Raw genomic sequence first — 18,435 nt, 5'->3', positions numbered from 1 at the left:
CCCAGGACCTTCTTGCTGTGAGGCGACAGCGCTAACCACTACACCACCGTGCCACCTCCACTCACAGTCCATATGCAAATTATTACATCATCAACCTTTAGCCATAACCATGTGTGAAGCTAATCATCTTGCGGCAGTAGTTCATGAACAGAGTGATGATGGTTGTCATGGTAACTCAGGTGTATAATCAAAGATTCATTGGTTTCTGTTCCTTCGAATGAGGTGTAGTGTATTTATCAACAAACAAATCAGTAAAAAGCAGGAATAAACATCAGAAAAAAATTAATGAAAAAGAAAAAGGCAAACAAGAAAATATAAACAAAAAGTAAATGAAGGCTAATAATGAAAAAAAGAAAAAGAAATGAAAAAAGTAAGAAACTGAACACGTAAAATAAAAATAAATAAATTCACACAGAGGTTTTGTTAAATAAGTAGTAAACGTTTCTTAAACCAAAATTTATTTTCATTATAAGTTTAAACAAAACAGTGGAAAAAACTGCAAAAAAAACAAAGCAGAAAAAAAGTGTAACGTTTCCAAAGTGCACAAAAATATTTTAAAAAATATCAACATTACAGAGCGATGAGCCACAACACGCCGAGCCTGTGGGGAAAACAACAATATACAAACATTCATCCAAATAAATACTGAAGGTAAACACTGTGTGTGTGTGTGTGTGTGGGTGTGTGTGGGTGGGTGTGTGCGTACCATTTCCTTCTGATCACAGAAACTCAATCACAATTAAATAAATAATTTGTATAAATTATAACTGCTTTATGGGAATCTTTTAAAAACAAAACGTTAATATTTTACAATACTGAGCACAGACTGGGGAACTGTGTGTGTGGGAGTGTGCGCGTGTGTGTGCTTATTGCAGGATGTTGAGGATCTCCTTGGCGTTCTCGGTGTTCCAGCCCTGTCCCTGTAGCGGCCCCTCACACACTCGGACGTATTTGAGCAGGATGTGTGTGCCGATGTCTCTGAAGTGCAGCGCGTCATCTCGACACTGAGCCAAGTCCACACCTCCTGCTCCGCCTTCCTCGTACTTCACTGCCCAGAAACACAGCTCACCGATATACATCATCGTCAGCAGGTGTGTATCTGACAGTGTACCTGAGAGAGAGAGACACACACACACCTATTAAGTCACTGATATCATTAAACCCATCACACCATTTGCGTGTGCATGTGTGTGATTGTATGTGTGCACGCACGTTTTTATATTCTACTGGGGACCAGATGTCCCCACAAGGATAGTAAAAGCTGACAATTTCGACCTTGTGGGGACATTTGGATGGTCCCCAAGGGGAAACTGCTTCTGTGTTTGTGGGTTTTTTTTGTTTTTAAACAAAAATTAAAAAAATAAAAGAGCAAAGAAGTTTCCTTTGCATTCCTGAGGTTGGGGTTGAGATGCAGGCACAGCGTTAAGTAACTGCAATAATAATTACGTCAATGGAAGGTCCTCACAAGGATAGTGAGACAAACCTGTGTGTTTGAGAGAGATAGTGTGTGTGTGTGTGTGTGTGTGTGTTAGTACCCTCAGTGAGAAGGTTAGCGGTGTTGGAGTCATGGAAGACGACGCCGTCGCTAAGCTTCACAGAGCTCCTCACCTGCAGCATCTTCATCAGGTAACGCACACCTTCCTGAACACACTGCGCACACACACAGACACACACACACTCTAATCTCCTGTACATTAAGGTTATCATGCTGAATGTGTGGAGAATGTTGGCGTTACTTTGAGGAAAGTGGCCTTGTTCTTCTTGATCCACTGTTTCCTCTGGTGCAGTGTGTGACAGTACATGTAGAGCAGAGCTCCACGCCGCCAATACACACACTCCAACAGCTCCAAACCCAACACGGCCTGCACCTGAACACACACACACACTCCATTCTGTTATGATTAGGAGAAGTACTACAACAGGTTCAATGTGGAAAATTCTCCAGCCTCCTCAGTGTGTGGGTGTTGTAGCAGCTGGCAGTGTATTGTGGGTAAGGTGGGGCTGTACCTCCTGGCTGGGCGCGAGGCGAGCGGCTAACAGCTCGGGTTCAGTCAGGTCCTGCAGCAGCTGCTGAATCTTAAACGGAGAGATCTCCTCTGGAAACTCCTGATCCACCAGTTTATTCTCCTCATAGAACGTGATGTCCAGAATCACCTGCAGAAAAGCAAACACCATGAGAACCTGGAGAACCAACGCCCCTTACACACAGAGAGAGGCAAGACCTTCTGTTTTCTTTTATTTCAGGATCAGTCAGACAGGAACCTTCTGCACCAAAAACCTAGAACTGTGCTTTTCATATCAGTACCAAAGGTTCCACTTGTGTGGTTCCTGAACTACGGTACTAATGTATAGCACAAGAATGTTATACTAATATAATCACACTGCTGCTGAATGCTGGACTCTGATTGGTCAGAAGGTGTTGATTAACGATATATAACAGCAGCCCTGACAGTAGTGCAGTGACAGGAAAATAATCAACTTTGTGGTGGTAAAAGTAACTCTGCTTCGTCACACCCCCATCGCTGATTATTTTCCTCACACAGCACACCCCCGAGTGCTGATATAGTTGTACAGTGTAATATAGTGTGTGTGTGTATGTTTATACATGATTGTGTGTGTACTTGTGTGTAATCCTGGAGTAGTTTGGGCAGACTGCTGCTCTCTCCAGCGTGCGTGTACGAACTCTTTAACTTCTCCAACACAGACGCTGCGTTCTGTAAATAATCATCATCTACAGGAGAAACAGACTGTGTAACTACATCAACATTCATGACAGCATTCTGGCCTCATTATTACCACAGCGCTCATGTTTATAGGGTGGAACATTTCACATCAGCAAGAACTAGGTGTAAAAACAATTAGTTATAAACACACAACATTAATGAAATAATCTGGCGCCTGACTGAAATGTTCTAGAACAGAAGTGATCGTGTGTGTGTGTGTACAGTGGCAGGAGGAGCTGCACTCAGCCACGGCTTTACTCAAGCACTCCACAGGACAGTCTTTATCGGATTCAGGGAGCTCAGCTGTGCGGTTTATTCAGTGGTTATGATTAACAGGCCTTTAAGACACTGAACACATTATTTTCCTCAAGTTTAATCTGAATAACGCGCTTCCTCCTCTGCACACACCGACCACCTGTTTTTGCTTCCACACCCGTATTTATGTTGGCTTCCCCGCCCTACTGCGCTCTGATTGGCTCACACGTCTTTGTTACAAAGCACTCCACCAATCCGGTTGCACGCATGGCCTGCACGCCGATGCGCGCGCACGAGGGCGCGACACTATTCTGCCTATGCACGCGCAAAGGGCGGGAAACTACTAGCCAATCCTCGCTGCGGAAGGCGGCGCTTTGATGAAGACGGGTAAAGCAGCGCGCCCCCTGCTGTAAGCTACATGCTAATGATTGGCTGGCGTAGGCGCGCTAGCATGCTAACTGCTACACCAAAGTAATAACAACAAACAGCAAACACCGCTGAGCGAAACAAACACGCGGTGAGCGAGGTGTTGAGCACGAACCGTATCAGTCACCTTGTTTTTCCGCCCGGAGAGCAGCGCACTTGCTGTCTAACTCCAAAATCCGTCTTTCCAACTCGACGACCCTCCTGTAGTCCGCCATGACGGAAGAAAAGCAGTCACGTGACCTCGCGCGGTCACGTGGGCGGCGCAGTGGCGTTCTTTGCCTTCCGAAGCAGCGGGAGCGCCGCGCCTCACCCGGAGCGCGCGCTTTACAGACCGTGTGTCTGTACATCACCTTTTCCAGACACTGCGTGAGGAAATGTTTAAAAACGAGACAGTTATAGTTTTGAAAAATAATATGATGGGGAAATTAATATATATTTTATTTTAGATTAGATTAGATAGAACTTTATTGATGCCTTTGTGAGGGTTCCCTCAGGGAAATTAAGATTCCAGCAGCATCATTACAGATAAACAGAGAAAAGAAATAGAGAAAACTTCTAGATAAATTAAAATAAATTATTTACATATACAAATATAAAAAGAATAAGATACGGAGGAGGGGGAAAAAGGTGGGGGCCGCAGCAGGAGAGGTATTGCACATTATATTGCACTTTATATTGCACTTTATATTGCACATTGTCCGGTATTGCTTATTGTCAGGCTAGGCTACTGCTCCTTCCCGTCCTCTGTCCTCCTGTTCCCCCTCCTCCCCCCAGAGAGGAGTTGTACAGTCTGATGGCGTGAGGGACAAAGGAGTTTTTGAGTCTGTTCGTCCTGCACTTGGGAAGGAGCATTCTGTCACTGAACAGGCTCCTCTGGTTGCTGATGACGGTGTGCAGAGGGTGACTGGCATCGTCCATGATGTTCAATAGTTTGTCCATAGTCCTCACCGTCACCAGAGAGTCCAGCTTCATGCCGACCACAGAGCCGGCCCGCCTGATCAGTTTGTCCAGCCTGGATGTGTCCTTCTTGAATGTGCTGCCCCCCCCAGCACACCACGGTGTAAAACAGGACACTGGCGACCACAGACTGATAGAACATCCACAGGAGTTTCCTGCAGATGTTAAAGGACTGCAGCCTCCTCAGGAAGTACAGCCTGCTCTGTCCGTTCCTGTATAAGTGATTGGTGTTGCAAGTCCAGTCCAGCTTGCTGTCCAGCCACAGCCTGAGGTACTTGTAGGAATCCACAGCCTCCACCTCTACTCCCTCGATCAGAACTGGTCGTGACCTTGGTCTGGACCTCCCAAAGTCAATGACCAGCTCCTTGGTCTTCAAGGTGTTGAGCTGTAGATGGTTCCTGTTGCACCACACAGCAAAGTCCCTCACCAGGCTCCTATACTCCTCCTCTCTGTCCTCACTGATACACCCCACTATGGCTGTGTCATCGGCGAACTTCTGAATGTGACACAGCTCCGAGTTGTAGCAGAAGTCTGCGGTGTACAGGGTGAAGAGAAGAGGGGCCAGCACCGTGCCCTGGGGTGCGCCGGTGCTGCTTATCACAGTGTCAGACGTGATGTCCTTCAGCCTGACGTACTGCGGCCTGTCAGTGAGGTAGCTGGAGATCCAGGTGGCCAGGCAGGGGTCCACTCGCATCCTGTTCAGTTTGTCTTGAAGCAAAAGGGGCTGGATGGTGTTGAAGGCACTCGAGAAGTCCAAGAAGAGGATCCTCACTGTGCCATTTCCCTTATCCAGATGCGAGTGGGCTCGGTGTAGCAGGTAGAGGATGGCGTCTTCCACACCGACACCTGCCCGGTACGCAAACTGCAGACAGTCCTGGGCGTGTTGTACCTGGGGTCTGAGGAGGCTGAGGAAGAGCCGCTCCAATGTCTTCATCAGATGTGAAGTGAGTGCCACCGGTCGGAAGTCGTTCCCAGCTGCAGGCTGAGGTTGAAGATGCGTTGGAGTGGTTCACCCAGTTCAGCAGCGCAGGTCTTCAGCAGTTGGGGACACACCCTGTCCGGGCCTGCTGCTTTCCTGGGGTGAAGCAGTGTGTCGAGAGATAAAAGATAAAATAAAAAGCTGCTTTTTATTGTGAAATGAAAAATGAAATAACATAAGGAACACATTATTATTCATAGTACAGTATTATTAAAATCAAGAAGTATATCTTCAAGTAGGTAAACATTTGAAATGTGTACTTATTTGCAAAGTGAAATAGTGTTTTATGTAGATATGTAATATAAATAAAGATGAAGACAAAGATTTCAATGAAAACTTAAAATAATGCACAAAAAATATATATGTATTATGAATAATGCATTCTTTAAAAATTATAAATTTTATTACAATATATGATTAAATATACGTCGAATTATTATAATTATTATTCTGTAGGCTGTGGTTGCTGTGCGGCGGTGAAAGAGTTAAATTAAAAATACCGCGACCTCGCCCCTTGTCAATCACGCCCCGCCCCGCCCCTCTCCGCCCCCGGCTGGCTGTAGCGGTGTGTGTGTATATGAGTGTGTGTGTATATGAGTGTGTGTGTGTGTGTGTGTGTGTGAGAGGATCTGAGGGGAACATGGCGACTCTGGGGCTTCTCAGCAGCAGCAGCAGGAGTGTGAGCGCGCGGTACAGACAGGCCGTCACCAAGGTGAGAGTGAGGGGGAGAGCAGTGGGAGAGAGAGAGAGAGAGAGAGTGTGACACGGAGCTCCTCACATCGCCTCAGTGTAGCTAACATGCTAACTCTCCTCCTCATGACCTCACAGTTAATAACAGTGTGTGTCAACATTACAGCTGGTTTATATTTATTTCATTTAAAAACACCTTTTTTAATGATTGTTAGGCTTTAGCACTGTGAGTGTATGAGAGTGTGTGTGAAAGAGAGAAACAGGACTGAAACTCTGCAGTTTAAAGTGTGTGAGAGAGTATGAGTGTGTGAGAGAGTGTGTATGAGTGTGCGAGAGAGTGTGTGTGTATATGTGTATATGTGTGTGTGTGTGTGTATATATGTATGAGTGTGTGTGTGTATGTGTGTGTGTGTATATATATATATATATATATATATATATATATATATATATATATATATATATAGAGAGAGAGAGAGAGAGTGTGTGAGAGAGAAACAGGAGTGAAACTCTGCAGTTTAAAGTGTGTGAGAGAGTATGAGTGTGTGAGAGAGTGTGTGTATATGTGTGTGTGTGTGTGTGTGTGTGTGTGTGTATATATATGTATGAGTGTGTGTGTGTGTATGTATGTATGTATGTGTATATATATATATATATATATATATATAATATATATATATATATATATATATATATATATATATATAGAGTGTGTGAGAGAGAAACAGGAGTGAAACTCTGCAGTTTAAAGTGTGTGAGAGAGTATGAGTGTGTGAGAGAGTGTGTATGAGTGTGCGAGAGAGTGTGTGTGTATATGTGTATATGTGTGTGTGTGTATATATGTATGAGTGTGTGTGTATATATATATATATATATATATATATATATATATATATATATATATATATATATATATATATAGAGAGAGAGTGTGTGAGAGAGAAACAGGAGTGAAACTCTGCAGTTTAAAGTGTGAGTGCGCGCGGCATCTGGTCACGTGATCTGTGTTTTGGTGTATGCACATGAGCACATACACGATCAACAACAACAACAACAATCACATCTGGCCTTTATAATAAATAAATATACAATGCTGTGGATGTGGCGTGTCCTCCAGGGGGTGGAAATGGAATAAAGTGCTCATGATGACAGTGAAGTGTAATAAAGTGTCATATAAAGTATAACAGTGATATAAAACATTAATGTGTGTGACCTTGAGGCTCACACACACACACATGCGCGCACACACACAGAGTGAAATATTGTGTAAATAAATGTTTCCATCACTGTGTGTGTGTGTGTGTGTGTGTGATCTGTGCAGTGTGTTTGAACTCAGATTCCAACTTCATTAAATCTTTTTTATTTTTATCTCACAACTGTGAAGATTAAACACACACACACACACACACACACACAGTGAGTTGTGAGTGTAAATATAACTGATGTTTCTGTGAAGCCAAACCTGAGTGTGTTAAACATCTACACTCTGAACACACACACACACACACACACAAGGAACAAATCATTCCTCAACTACTGAGGGAAGAAGTTGTCTTTTCCTTTGCATCAAAGTCTCTCTCAACTTTGTGTGTGTGTGTGTGTGTGTGTGTTTCCTGGCTCTCAGCCATGGAGTTTTTAACAAGGTCACATTTGTCCACCTTGTTTTACTGTTCTGACCAGTGCCAACTCTCATCTACCTCACACACACACACTTTTTTTACACCTTTATTAGAGTATACACACCTGTGTCTGAGTGTAATGAGTGTTTGTGCTGAAACTCTGCAGTGAAACTCAGATGCTATCTGTTTGCTCAGATTATATTGAGATGTTTTTCGAATCTGACTGGAGCAGAGTCACCTTATTGATCCTGATTTAGAAAGATACTCACCTGAGTGTGGACCCACAGTGCAGGTCAGACCACGCACCGAGCTGAGATGTCTGAGGAGCTCTTCACAGAGAGATTCAGATCAGGGTGTGGGGCTAAAACTGTTCCTCGAGCTGTGAATGATCTCAGGAGCACAGTGAGCCCCATCAGTGTGAACCGGAGGAACCAGCAGAGCTCGGTAACTGGGCGAGCAGAGCCTCAATCAGGGAGGAGAACCCAGTGTCCACTCAGACAGAACATCAGAGATGGAGAACCTACTAGAATGTCTTAGAAATACTCCATCAGTCTGGCCTTTATGGTTGAGGGTGTGGACAGAAAACTCTCCTGAGTTAAAGACATGCAGCAGAACTTAAGGGCTCTGCGAGCACAAGGAGGAACATTCTGTGATCTCGTAAAGCTGAGCTCTGAGAGAGCACCAGGTACAACTCATCACCTGGCTAACACCATCCCAATAGTGAAGCATGGTGGTGGGAGCACCACACTCTCGGGGTACTGCACAGTGAAGCTCAGTGAAGTTTATAATAACTGAAGTGATGTGAATGGTTTCTGAGCCTTCAGAACTGAACAAATGAATGAAAAAATAAACCACAAAAGAAAGAAAAATGAAGACATTTAAATTGCAAATGATATTTTTTTCATCAGTTAGTAATCCTGAGAGAAGTGTGTAAAATATCTCATCTCATCTCATTATCTGTAGCCGCTTTATCCTGTTCTACAGGGTCGCAGGCGAGCTGGATCCTATCCCAGCTGACTACGGGCGAAAGGCGGGGTTCACCCTGGACAAGTCGCCAGGTCATCACAGGGCTGACACATAGACACAGACAACCATTCACACTCACATTCACACCTACGCTCAATTTAGAGTCACCAGTTAACCTAACCTGCATGTCTTTGGACTGTGGGGGAAACCGGAGCACCCGGAGGAAACCCACGCGGACACGGGGAGAACATGCAAACTCCACACAGAAAGGCCCTCGCCGGCCACGGGGCTCGAACCCAGGACCTTCTTGCTGTGAGGCGACAGTGCTAACCACTACACCACCGTGCCACCCTGTGTAAAATATGTATCAATAAAATATTTATTAGTAGTATTAATTTTTACCTGTGTGTGTGTGTGTGTGTGTGTGTGTGTAGTCGTGTTTGTGTTATTTCTCCACATCATCTCGGCGTCACTCGAAGTTTTACTCCGATCCCACTGAAGCCATCAGAGACATTCCGAATGGAGCTACTCTTCTGGTTGGAGGTGTGTCCACAACACACACACACACACACACACACACAAAAAATCACACAATAACACACATCCTGTTTGTCCATCGGAGTTGATGATGACCATGGCACACCTTGTTGAGTTGTGTTTTGGTGTGTGTGTGTATGGATAAACAGTGTGTGAGCTCGGGGTTCTCTGGGGCTCAGTGGGCCAGTCAGGGAGGATGGAGAGCTCTGAGGTTGCAGCCACACGTCCTTCCTTATCAAGTGGGTGGGAATAATGGGAATATCGGCCCTGCTGAGTACTTCAGTGTCAGAGATTCTGTCCTGCCACTTGATCCTCAGACAGCTCAGATGGAGGCGGTTCAGTTTGCTGGCACAACGCTGGTAGACTGTCCAGGCTTCACACACGCACAGAAGAGTTGGTAATACGGCAGCCTGGTAGACCTTCAGGTTTATCTCCTGCTTGATGCCAGTCCTTTCCCATACCGAGTCACATCAACGTCCAGAGGCTGCACTGGCTTCATCAGTCCTGCTGTTAACTTCACGCTCTGTGTGCACAGCCTGAGACCGAGTTCTTCCGACGTGAGTAAACTTGTCAACTGAAATCTTTTGGCCGTTCACAGGGGTGGTGGGCTCGGTGTAGGGTTTCCCAGGAGCCTTTTGGTACAGGTCTTCAGTCTTCTTGTGCTGATTGTTTGGCCGAAGTGTGAGGAGAAGTGGTCCATACTGACCTGTAGGTCTTCATTTGAGCCAGCAGCCAGTGCAGTCTTCAGCAAACGGGAACTTCCTCCACTTTGGGTTTGGTTTGCATCCTTCACAAATGGAACAGCCCACGGTCACGATGGGACATGAAGCTCACTCCAGTGTTGTTCTGGAATGAGTCTTGTAACATGGCAGAAACACCAAGCTGAAGAGCGTTGGAGCTTGGACGTAGCCTTGCTTCACCATGTGTGTGATGGGAAACAGATTGGAGAGTTCTTGCTGGTCTCTGATGTTGGCCATCGTGTAGTTTGTGCCCTGTGTTGATGAACTTCTCTGGAGACCTGTAATTGGCCATGATCTTCTGTAGACCCTCCTGGCTCACCAGATTAACGACTGCCATAAATGTAGTTCAGCATTTTGTTCTTGTCTTATCTTCTGTAGCTGTGGAGACTGTGTGTAGGTGGACAGTTAGATGGTTCTAAAGGATTTTTTCCAAGGTTTTTCCAGCGGTTGATAAAGGGGAGATGGTTCTGTGGTAGGTGCAGATCTGCTGATCACCTTTGCTCAAGTATAGCTGGATTACAGAGGCATCCTTACGCTCCTGGGGATCGGCTTCTAACTTCCACAGAGACTGGAAGAGCTCACTCAGTTTCTTGATTAAGTGAGGCCCTCCAGACTTGTAGGTTTCCACTGGGATGGTACCAGAACCTGGAGCTTTGCCTGGTGAGAACATGCTGATGGGCTTCCTGGAGCAGTGAGGGACTCGAGGCAGAGGCGCAGTTACCTCCTCACTGAGGACGGAAGTGTTCAGGTCACCTCACAGCGATCTTCTCCTTCACTGTGAGGAGAGTTTCATCCCTCTCTCTCCTCCACATGATACATTTCTATTTTTTATATTGAAGATTAATTATTTGTGGGAAAAATTGATGAGTTGAATTTTCTTTATTTTCATTTCATTTTATTAATTGTTTTTATGATTAGTCAATTGAAATGTTTTTTAGAAAATCAGCTTTAATTTAATTATTTTATTTTCAGGGTTTGGTTTGTGTGGAATTCCAGAGAATCTGATAAACAGTTTACTGAAGACGGGAGTGAAGAGACTCACTGCTGTCAGTAACAACGCCGGGTCAGTCTCTCTCTCACACACACACACACACACACACACACACACGTTTTGACTGGTTTTAGTTGATAAAGTTGTTTCAGTGATGTTAATTACACGCGGGTCTCATGCTCGTGAAGCAGAACAAAGTGTAGATTTTATTTCACATTAATGGATTTAAGACCTCCTCATTTACCGGGACAGACAAACAAGGGTGCCTCACAGTCCTGCTCAGGTGTGAGGGGAGGGGGCGGGGCTTCCAGGTGGCATCAGTTAATATCTGAGAATTCAAAACAACTAGCTGTCAATCATTCCACGTTCCTGTGTGGAGTGGATCGTCTCCGCATTACTGGAGAGAAACAGAGGAGTGAGGACTCACAGGAGTGTAAACTATAGCGCGCTGACACAACTCTGTGTGTGTGTGTCATTAAAGGATATGGGACATGCATTTTATTCTGGGTATAATTATGTATAAAGGACATAAGAAATGCCATCTAAATCACTGCAGGGCATCAAAAATGTGAAAATCATCACATGATTCAACTTTTTTATACATCAGCGTAAAACAAGGATTCGTTAATGAGCTAGGTGGTCACGTGACCCGTGACGTCACAAAAACTTTCCAAGGAGCCAGCGCTTGGGAATCTAATGTAAACAGGTTACCGAAATGGACACCATCGACAGTGACATTCCCGATGTTTCACAGAGATGTGAAGTTAGACCCTGTCGATTCGAACCGATAGCTGGAAATTCACATGAACATGGATCTTGTCTTTACTCTGACGGGTCAGATGATTCTGAGAGTGAGCGTTCATTCAGCCCTCATGAAACTGAAAGCGGTCGGCTCGATAACACTTCCTGGTAAGTTAAAAACAATTCTGCTCAAAGGCTAATGATCTGTTGAAATAAGTATTATTTTTGTATCATACATTGAAAGTTCATCATAGATCTAGCTAAAGTCCGTTGCAAGCTAGTTTTTTTTTGCTGATATTTTTCGAGATTGATTGAGATACAATGCTTCCAGAGTCCGAGATGAAAACATTCAAAATGGCGAAACGAGTCAGAATTATGATAATCAATAATTGATGCACCCAAAATTATAATACTAATCCTTACCTCGGCTTTCAGTCGCTTAGCGAATGCACCTCGGCATTTTTCCGCATGAGGCCCATGGTAAAACCACACTTCCAGGAGGGGCTGCCGTCTGCCTCCCAAGCCGGCCGAGAGCGCTCCTCGTCGGGCACGGCCAGGCGGGCGAATGCCCTGGTCCGTCCGCCCTGTCTAAAAAATGGTACAACTCCGAGTGAAGGTATCAATGCGCTGCCGAAGCGCGCAGAAGGTGTTAGTACACCTGTCATTATAGTGCGCACTTTCCATAGCATAGAAAATCGCCACGTTTCAATTTGTGTAACTGAACTTGTTTCATGTCACTGCTCATATAAACCTATGTAAACAGGAAAAACGCGGAAGAGTTTGGTCGCATCTAACTACAGCCCCAAAAAATACCATTGGCCATACTGAGCCTAGCTACATTGCTAACAGGAGTGACAGCGCGTCTGACTGACTGGGAGGTCGCAATACACCATGATGTTCAATGTATGTTAAACACTCTAAAAATGAAACACTTTTCTTGTCATCCAAGACACAAAAACTATTTTGTCGCATTCGTCATCATCACGATTCACACTTCTCCATATTCATCTACCCGCTTGTGCTGTACCCGAAAGTTTTTGTGACGTATGATCACGTGACAGCGGCTCTTCCGGTTGCAAAATATGCATATCGGAGCTCGAGCAGAAATGCCATATAATCATCACGAATATAACGATTTTGCTGAATTTAATAGATAATTTTGTATTTGTTGATGCAATTAATTCATATTTTTAATGGAAAGAAACTGATATAGCGTGCATTTATGTTTCATGTCCCATATCCTTTAACCCAGGCTCACACTTGGGTCACTGCATCTTTTTAATAAATCACTCCATCAGTCTCACTTTACCACCTCTCCAACACACACACACACACACACACACACACACACACACACACACCCCTGTCTCTTTCCCTGCAGTGTGTTAAAGGCCGGACTCTGACTCCTTTACTCCTCCTCATGTTCTGTATAAAGCGTCTGAATGTGGAATGGTGTGTGTGTGTGTGTGTGTGTGTGTGTGTTGCTCCTCCTCTGAGCTGAGTGATCGGTAGTAACAGAGCTGGAATCAGTGTGTGTGTAAAAGGGACAGACGGCACGGTGGGACGGGGTGTGGCGCTTTAACACTGACATTCTTCTTTCTGAGAGCAGCACGAGCTCAAACATCTCCCTCTACAGCGTCTAAAATCCACCAGTCTCTCTGTCTCACATCACTTCCTGTTTCTCTTCACTTCCTGTTTCTCTTCACTTTCTCCTCCAACATGTTTCTGATCCACAAACACGATGCTCACGCGAGTCTCTCCATCCACTCCTCTCCTCCTCATTACCTCTCCTTCAGTCTCTCTCTCTCTCTCTCTCTCTCTCTCTCTCTCTCTCTCTCTCTCCCCCCCCGTGTGTGAGTGCAGTTTTCTGAAAAGCTGCTCAGCTGAAGGACATGATCATGTTCTGTATATTGATCCTGTTGCTTCCTCAAACCTGAATTATTTAACAGAATTGACAGGGTTTTCATTAGTAGCCGATTGCCGATCGAAATCATGTAATGACGTCTGAATCGGTTGTTTTTCGGCCAAATGCAGTTTTTCCCGTAATTGTTTGAACTTTCTTGTCTGACTTATTTGATAAGGAACGCTGTTACGTGCGTGCCATTTGGTTGCTGAAGCTGTGTACATATGACTAGATAAAAGGTGGGAACTGATTGGCTAATCCTTCTTGTATCGTCCAATCATTTAGCACGTATTAAGTTATAGCATATCACGTGGTTCCCACATGGTAAGATGGCGATCCTATCCTGTAAGGTATAGCGGGATGGTGACCCCGAAAAAACAAAAGCGATTATACATTTGTTTTCTTTGAATCGTTATACATTTGATTTCTTCGTTCTGCAAGCGTTCGTGTTATGTTCTGATTTCCCAAATCTTGATCGGGCTTTGTGGCATATGAACTCGGTGTTCTCCACGGGCACTTTTAAATTGGCGCACCGCCACGTTATAATTCTGGCCTGCCACCCTTCCCTTGGTCAAAAAAACCCCCCCAAAAAGTAACTTCATCAGTATACACTAAATAAATTGTAAATATTCGCTTTATTATAATTTTGTAACTATTTAACCTGCAGAAGACCATTAAAGATCTGATGACACGTTTTTGACATCTTTGGCGATGTTTTATAACATAAAAAGTAATTCCCGATGATCCATATATTAATTTACGAAGGCGCCTATTTTACAAGTTATGATGATAAACGCGGCTATTTGGGCAAATTTGACGGGGCTGCAGCACCCAGGAGACGAAAGAGGAGGAGGAGCTATATGACGCCAGCGAAAGAACCTTCCTCCTAACTTACCATGTTGTTGATGCGACAGGTGTTCAGTTTATCATTATTATTATTATTATACATTATATATATATATATATATATATATATATATATATATATATATATATATATATTAGTTATTATGCTTTTGCGTTGTGTTGCCGGCTTTTGCTCCAAAACCCACAAGGATGGGGTAAGTTTATTCAAGTTTCCCAGAGATCCCGAGCTGCATGCAAAGTGGGTGAAGCAAGTCAGGCACAAACCAAAATATTTTGCTTCATTCAAGGGTAAAACTAAGAAGCCATAAACTAGAAGACGTGCCTGCCAATATTATCCTAAATGTATCACGGATCAGGCATAGTCGTAAGCTTATTCTGTTAGCCGTTTGCATGCTCCATTAGGAACCATGTATTCAGTGTAGCATACGGCTTACATGATATAAGCAGTGTTTACACATGCAAGACAACAATACACAATATTAAAATATTGATTCCGTAACATTTTGAACAAATACGGGTTGACCTACCAATCCTTGTTATCCAACCTTGTGGTGTTCAATGCTGGGCCGTCTGCCTGTCCGCTGTCCATCTCGGGGTCACAGTCGCTCTCAGATTGCACAGTAACAGGTTCAAACCTGTACGGTTGGATGCACCCGTGTTCGTCATCACTTGATTCTTCCGATCTATCCCACTCACAACACAATTCTAGACTCCCAGAAGAGGAAGAGCTAGAGAGTTCACCGGTGTTTTCATGCGCCATTTCCACTGAGTAGAACCAGAGTAGAACAGCCAGTGAACCGCAGCGTGTTCTCCCGCTGACGTCACAGCATGGCCGCGAGCCGCGGACCCAGTTTTCTTGCGCTGTGCAATTAAAAGTTGGATATTCGCGTAACAACAGCTTCTTTTCACGTAATTATAGCAGAAATCTAACATGTTTGCCATGTTGTATAGTTTATTTAAGAAATTGCATAGAGTCATGTTCGTGTCATCAGATCTTTAAACGAATGCATACGGGGCTGCCTGAAGTGGCCACGCGATTGCAATAGAAAACCATCCAGCCGGCCGCATACAGATTGTGACTCAGAGCTCTGCATATGGATATCGATCCCTGCGTTACACTACGCCGCACCGCATTCCACCATACTGACACACGGTAACGCTGGAAGCTGCAGCTCGCCAGCAGCTAAATAACTTTGTAGGAGTTTGTAGCATTATTGTGCAACGGTTACGCTTATCTATCGTCTTTTCTGACCATACGCAGTTACAGTAATCATATAACAACACACACACACTAGTTAAGTTCAGGTCTTTTATTTTATGTATCTGTGATTGTGTAGGCGAGAGCCGCATTTTCCCGTTGCTTCCCTGTGGTTGTTTACTGCAGGACTTCCGGGTTCCTGGGTCAAAGGACCCGAACTACAGAGGCCGGGGTGGCTTTGTAGTGCCAGTCTCGGGCACGGATTGGAGTGGTTTCACCCAATTAACATTGTGTATTGTAAAAAATGTATGCATTTATTGTAATTGGGTATTTTGTTTATGCATGGAAGTTCATTTATTTTTCACCCACAGAAAAAAATATGATTAATTCAGGGATGCGCATCAGGCGCATCAGTCTCAGCTGAAATGTCAAATGAGTCTCGCATTGGCAGTAAAGATGATATGTATAGTAAGAATGTGTTAATTTTTTTGTAAAATGTTTTTAACAATTGATTTAGCATTTCCTGTCCATTTATTGGGCCCTCCGCCACCGTTTATTTTTGAAAAGTGGAGAACCCTGGAACTGTAATTGCCATGAGACCCAGGAATGAAATCTGCCATTAATACAGCAGTGTCGGTTTCTGAACTGATTCGGATGATGACAGAAATCACCACAGCACATTGCACACAGATATTCTCACTGAAACTCGGCCCGTTGAAGTGAAGCAGCGTCAAAATTACTCGATGGGCAGATTGCGAAGATTTCATTCTTAAAATTTTCAATCATTGTGTTTTTTTGGTTTTCTAGTTCTTTTACTGTGTGTTTGCCGTTCCAGGGTTCGGTGCTTGATGGTTGTAGTGTTTGTTTGACTATAAAATCGTTTGGAAGAAGGTATGTTTTTTCTGTTTAAGAATTCGTATTGCAATAGTAAATGATGGATAACAGTAATTTATTATTGCTTAAATGAGAAATACAATGTTGGGTTTTATTTACTCAGCACTGTGTGTACAGGATTTTTGTTATATTCAAAACTCATTACACAGGTATGGAAAAATTAGAGATGAGCATTTAGGAAAATACTAAAGCAAGACAGTATTTTGCTGAGATGGCAAATTGATAAATTTCAAATGGTGTCTGCTTCAAAATTGACATGATTTGAATCGTGGAGGAATAGATTCCGTACGTCTAATTGTACAGATAATTGTTATACTTGGAGATGTTTGCAGTTTTGTTTGCAATAGTTGGAATTCAAGAAGATTTGCTGTTTGTCATATTACTTGTCCTAATCCTGTATTTATAGAAAAATCTGCTTCAGATGGAACATGGCGAGCTAACAGTTGGCTGTAAGAAATTGCAAAATTCGTTTTCAGCTGGGGGGCTTCCCTCTGTTCCCCCACCAGGGTGTTGCCCTGGACCCGCATGGGGGCCGCCTAGGGGACCCCCAGCCTAATCTGTTACTTTTCACATTTCATCTGTTGTTTTCCATACTAATGAAAACCCTGATTGATCACATGACCATATGATGCTCAGTGACTGTGTGTGTGTGTGTGTGTGTGTGTGTGTAGAGGGGTATAAATGTGATGGATAACAAAATCGCCTCAACACTCAGTTCATTGCCATGGTGTTTAAATTCACGCCGGTGTGATGACGGTGTCTGTATTTCCCACGTGTAGATACGTCACACTACACACCGACGCTCCTCTGTGACACGTCGCACCTCTGGCTGCTGAGCGACGGCTCAGTGTAAATGCACACGGGAGCGACTTCATACCGGATTTATTTGGTTCAAAAGCTGGAATATGGAGGTCCTTCTTTACTCCAGTATCACAGAATATCTGTGTAAAAAGGGCTGCTGTGTGTGTGTGTGTGTGTGTGTGTGTGTGTGTGTGCATAGCTGCCAACTACTACGAATAAATTGTATTTATTACGATTTGTCGTTTTGATTACGAAAATACGAATTTACTACAATAAAATACGATTTTGCTAATTTTCATGGGTCATTTTCAAAGTCTATCACCGGTGGGATTCGTATTTGATAAAACATCGCTTCGTTCCAAGCAGCAGATACTACGCCAAATTTCATTGGCTATTGCTTGTTCTCTCAGCCAATCAATGATGCTATTAGATCATCCATGGCGCGCTATCGTCTGGCCTTTGTTCACGAAGTTTCTGAACAAAGCATGGCGTTTCAAGCTTTTGTTATGAAGATGTAGCGTAGTACTAATCTCTATAGAAAGCATGGCTAAGGGGAAGGGCCAGCGCTTCAAGGACTCGTACCGAGAGGAGTTTCCCTTCATTTCTAAGTCAAGTAAGGGCGTTCACTACGCGTTTTGTGCTTCATGTCGGCGAGACATTTATGTGGTGCAATAACATCAACTGTTGACTGAGTAAGCTCTATTCTATTTCTCTAATGTGTACTTTGTCAAAAGTAAAGCCTCGGTCACAACCGGACGTACGATTTTTTGGCTGTGCGATTTTTGGCGTTTCCCAAATCGCTGCGTTTTTTTTTTTTTTTGTTCGTGGAGAACGTAGTTGTGGCGACCATGAAGGAGTAAGATCACCGCGCACACAACGTACAACCCGGAAGTCGAACGTGTGTACCGTGCACGAAATCTGAGGCTGCTCGGACGTACGGCTGTCGCTTCATTCGTACGGCTGTCGCTTCATTCGTACGGCTGTCGCTTCATTCGTACAGCCAACGCACCTTCAAACGTGCACTAATTGTACTGACCGTGCGTTCCATGCAGGCTTCGTATGAAGGTTGCAAGAACTGCGCACGATCTGTACGTTGTGCGTACCAACGGCGTTCGTTTGTCGCACTGTGGCGATTGGAGAGGGTTATA

General features: G+C 44.0%; 2 protein-coding genes across 3 annotated transcripts in view; one reads left to right on the top strand and one right to left on the bottom strand.

The window, feature by feature from the left end:
- Nucleotides 1-441: 441 nt before the first annotated feature.
- rimoc1 (rab7a interacting mon1-ccz1 complex subunit 1) lies at nt 442-3,639 on the bottom strand. The gene is made up of 6 exons (XM_060930630.1): nt 3,532-3,639; nt 2,622-2,731; nt 2,008-2,154; nt 1,737-1,868; nt 1,536-1,650; nt 442-1,111 (listed from the first exon to the last, which is right to left on the bottom strand). Exons 1-6 carry the CDS (start codon nt 3,617-3,619, stop codon nt 867-869), a joined length of 837 nt encoding a protein of 278 aa, XP_060786613.1. The 5' UTR covers nt 3,620-3,639; the 3' UTR covers nt 442-866.
- Nucleotides 3,640-5,895: 2,256 nt separating this feature from the next.
- Nucleotides 5,896-18,435, top strand: part of oxct1a (3-oxoacid CoA transferase 1a) — a 36,471-nt gene continuing 23,931 nt past the window's right edge. The window contains exons 1-3 of one of the 2 annotated variants that reach the window (XM_060931037.1): nt 5,896-6,052; nt 9,050-9,158; nt 10,865-10,955. In XM_060931037.1, the coding sequence (XP_060787020.1) occupies nt 5,918-6,052; nt 9,050-9,158; nt 10,865-10,955 (335 nt within the window). In that variant the 5' untranslated portion in view covers nt 5,896-5,917. The remainder of the gene's footprint in view (nt 6,053-9,049; nt 9,159-10,864; nt 10,956-18,435) is intronic. The other variant, XM_060931036.1, reaches the window with a different exon arrangement.

The sequence above is a fragment of the Neoarius graeffei genome, chromosome 10 (genome assembly GCF_027579695.1).
Source record: "Neoarius graeffei isolate fNeoGra1 chromosome 10, fNeoGra1.pri, whole genome shotgun sequence".
NCBI lineage: Eukaryota > Metazoa > Chordata > Actinopteri > Siluriformes > Ariidae > Neoarius > Neoarius graeffei.
This window is presented reverse-complemented; position numbering and strand designations above follow the sequence as displayed.

Excerpts from the sequence above, each read along its gene's own strand:
- rimoc1 (XM_060930630.1), bottom strand. The coding sequence starts at position 3,619 with ATGGCGGACTACAGGAGGGTCGTCGAGTTGGAAAGACGGATTTTGGAG. Across the intron at positions 1,869-2,007 it reads GCCTCGCGCCCAGCCAGGAG|GTGCAGGCCGTGTTGGGTTT; the intron begins GTACAGCCCCAC and ends GTGTGTGTTCAG. Across the intron at positions 1,112-1,535 it reads CGCTAACCTTCTCACTGAGG|GTACACTGTCAGATACACAC; the intron begins GTACTAACACAC and ends TCTCTCTCTCAG.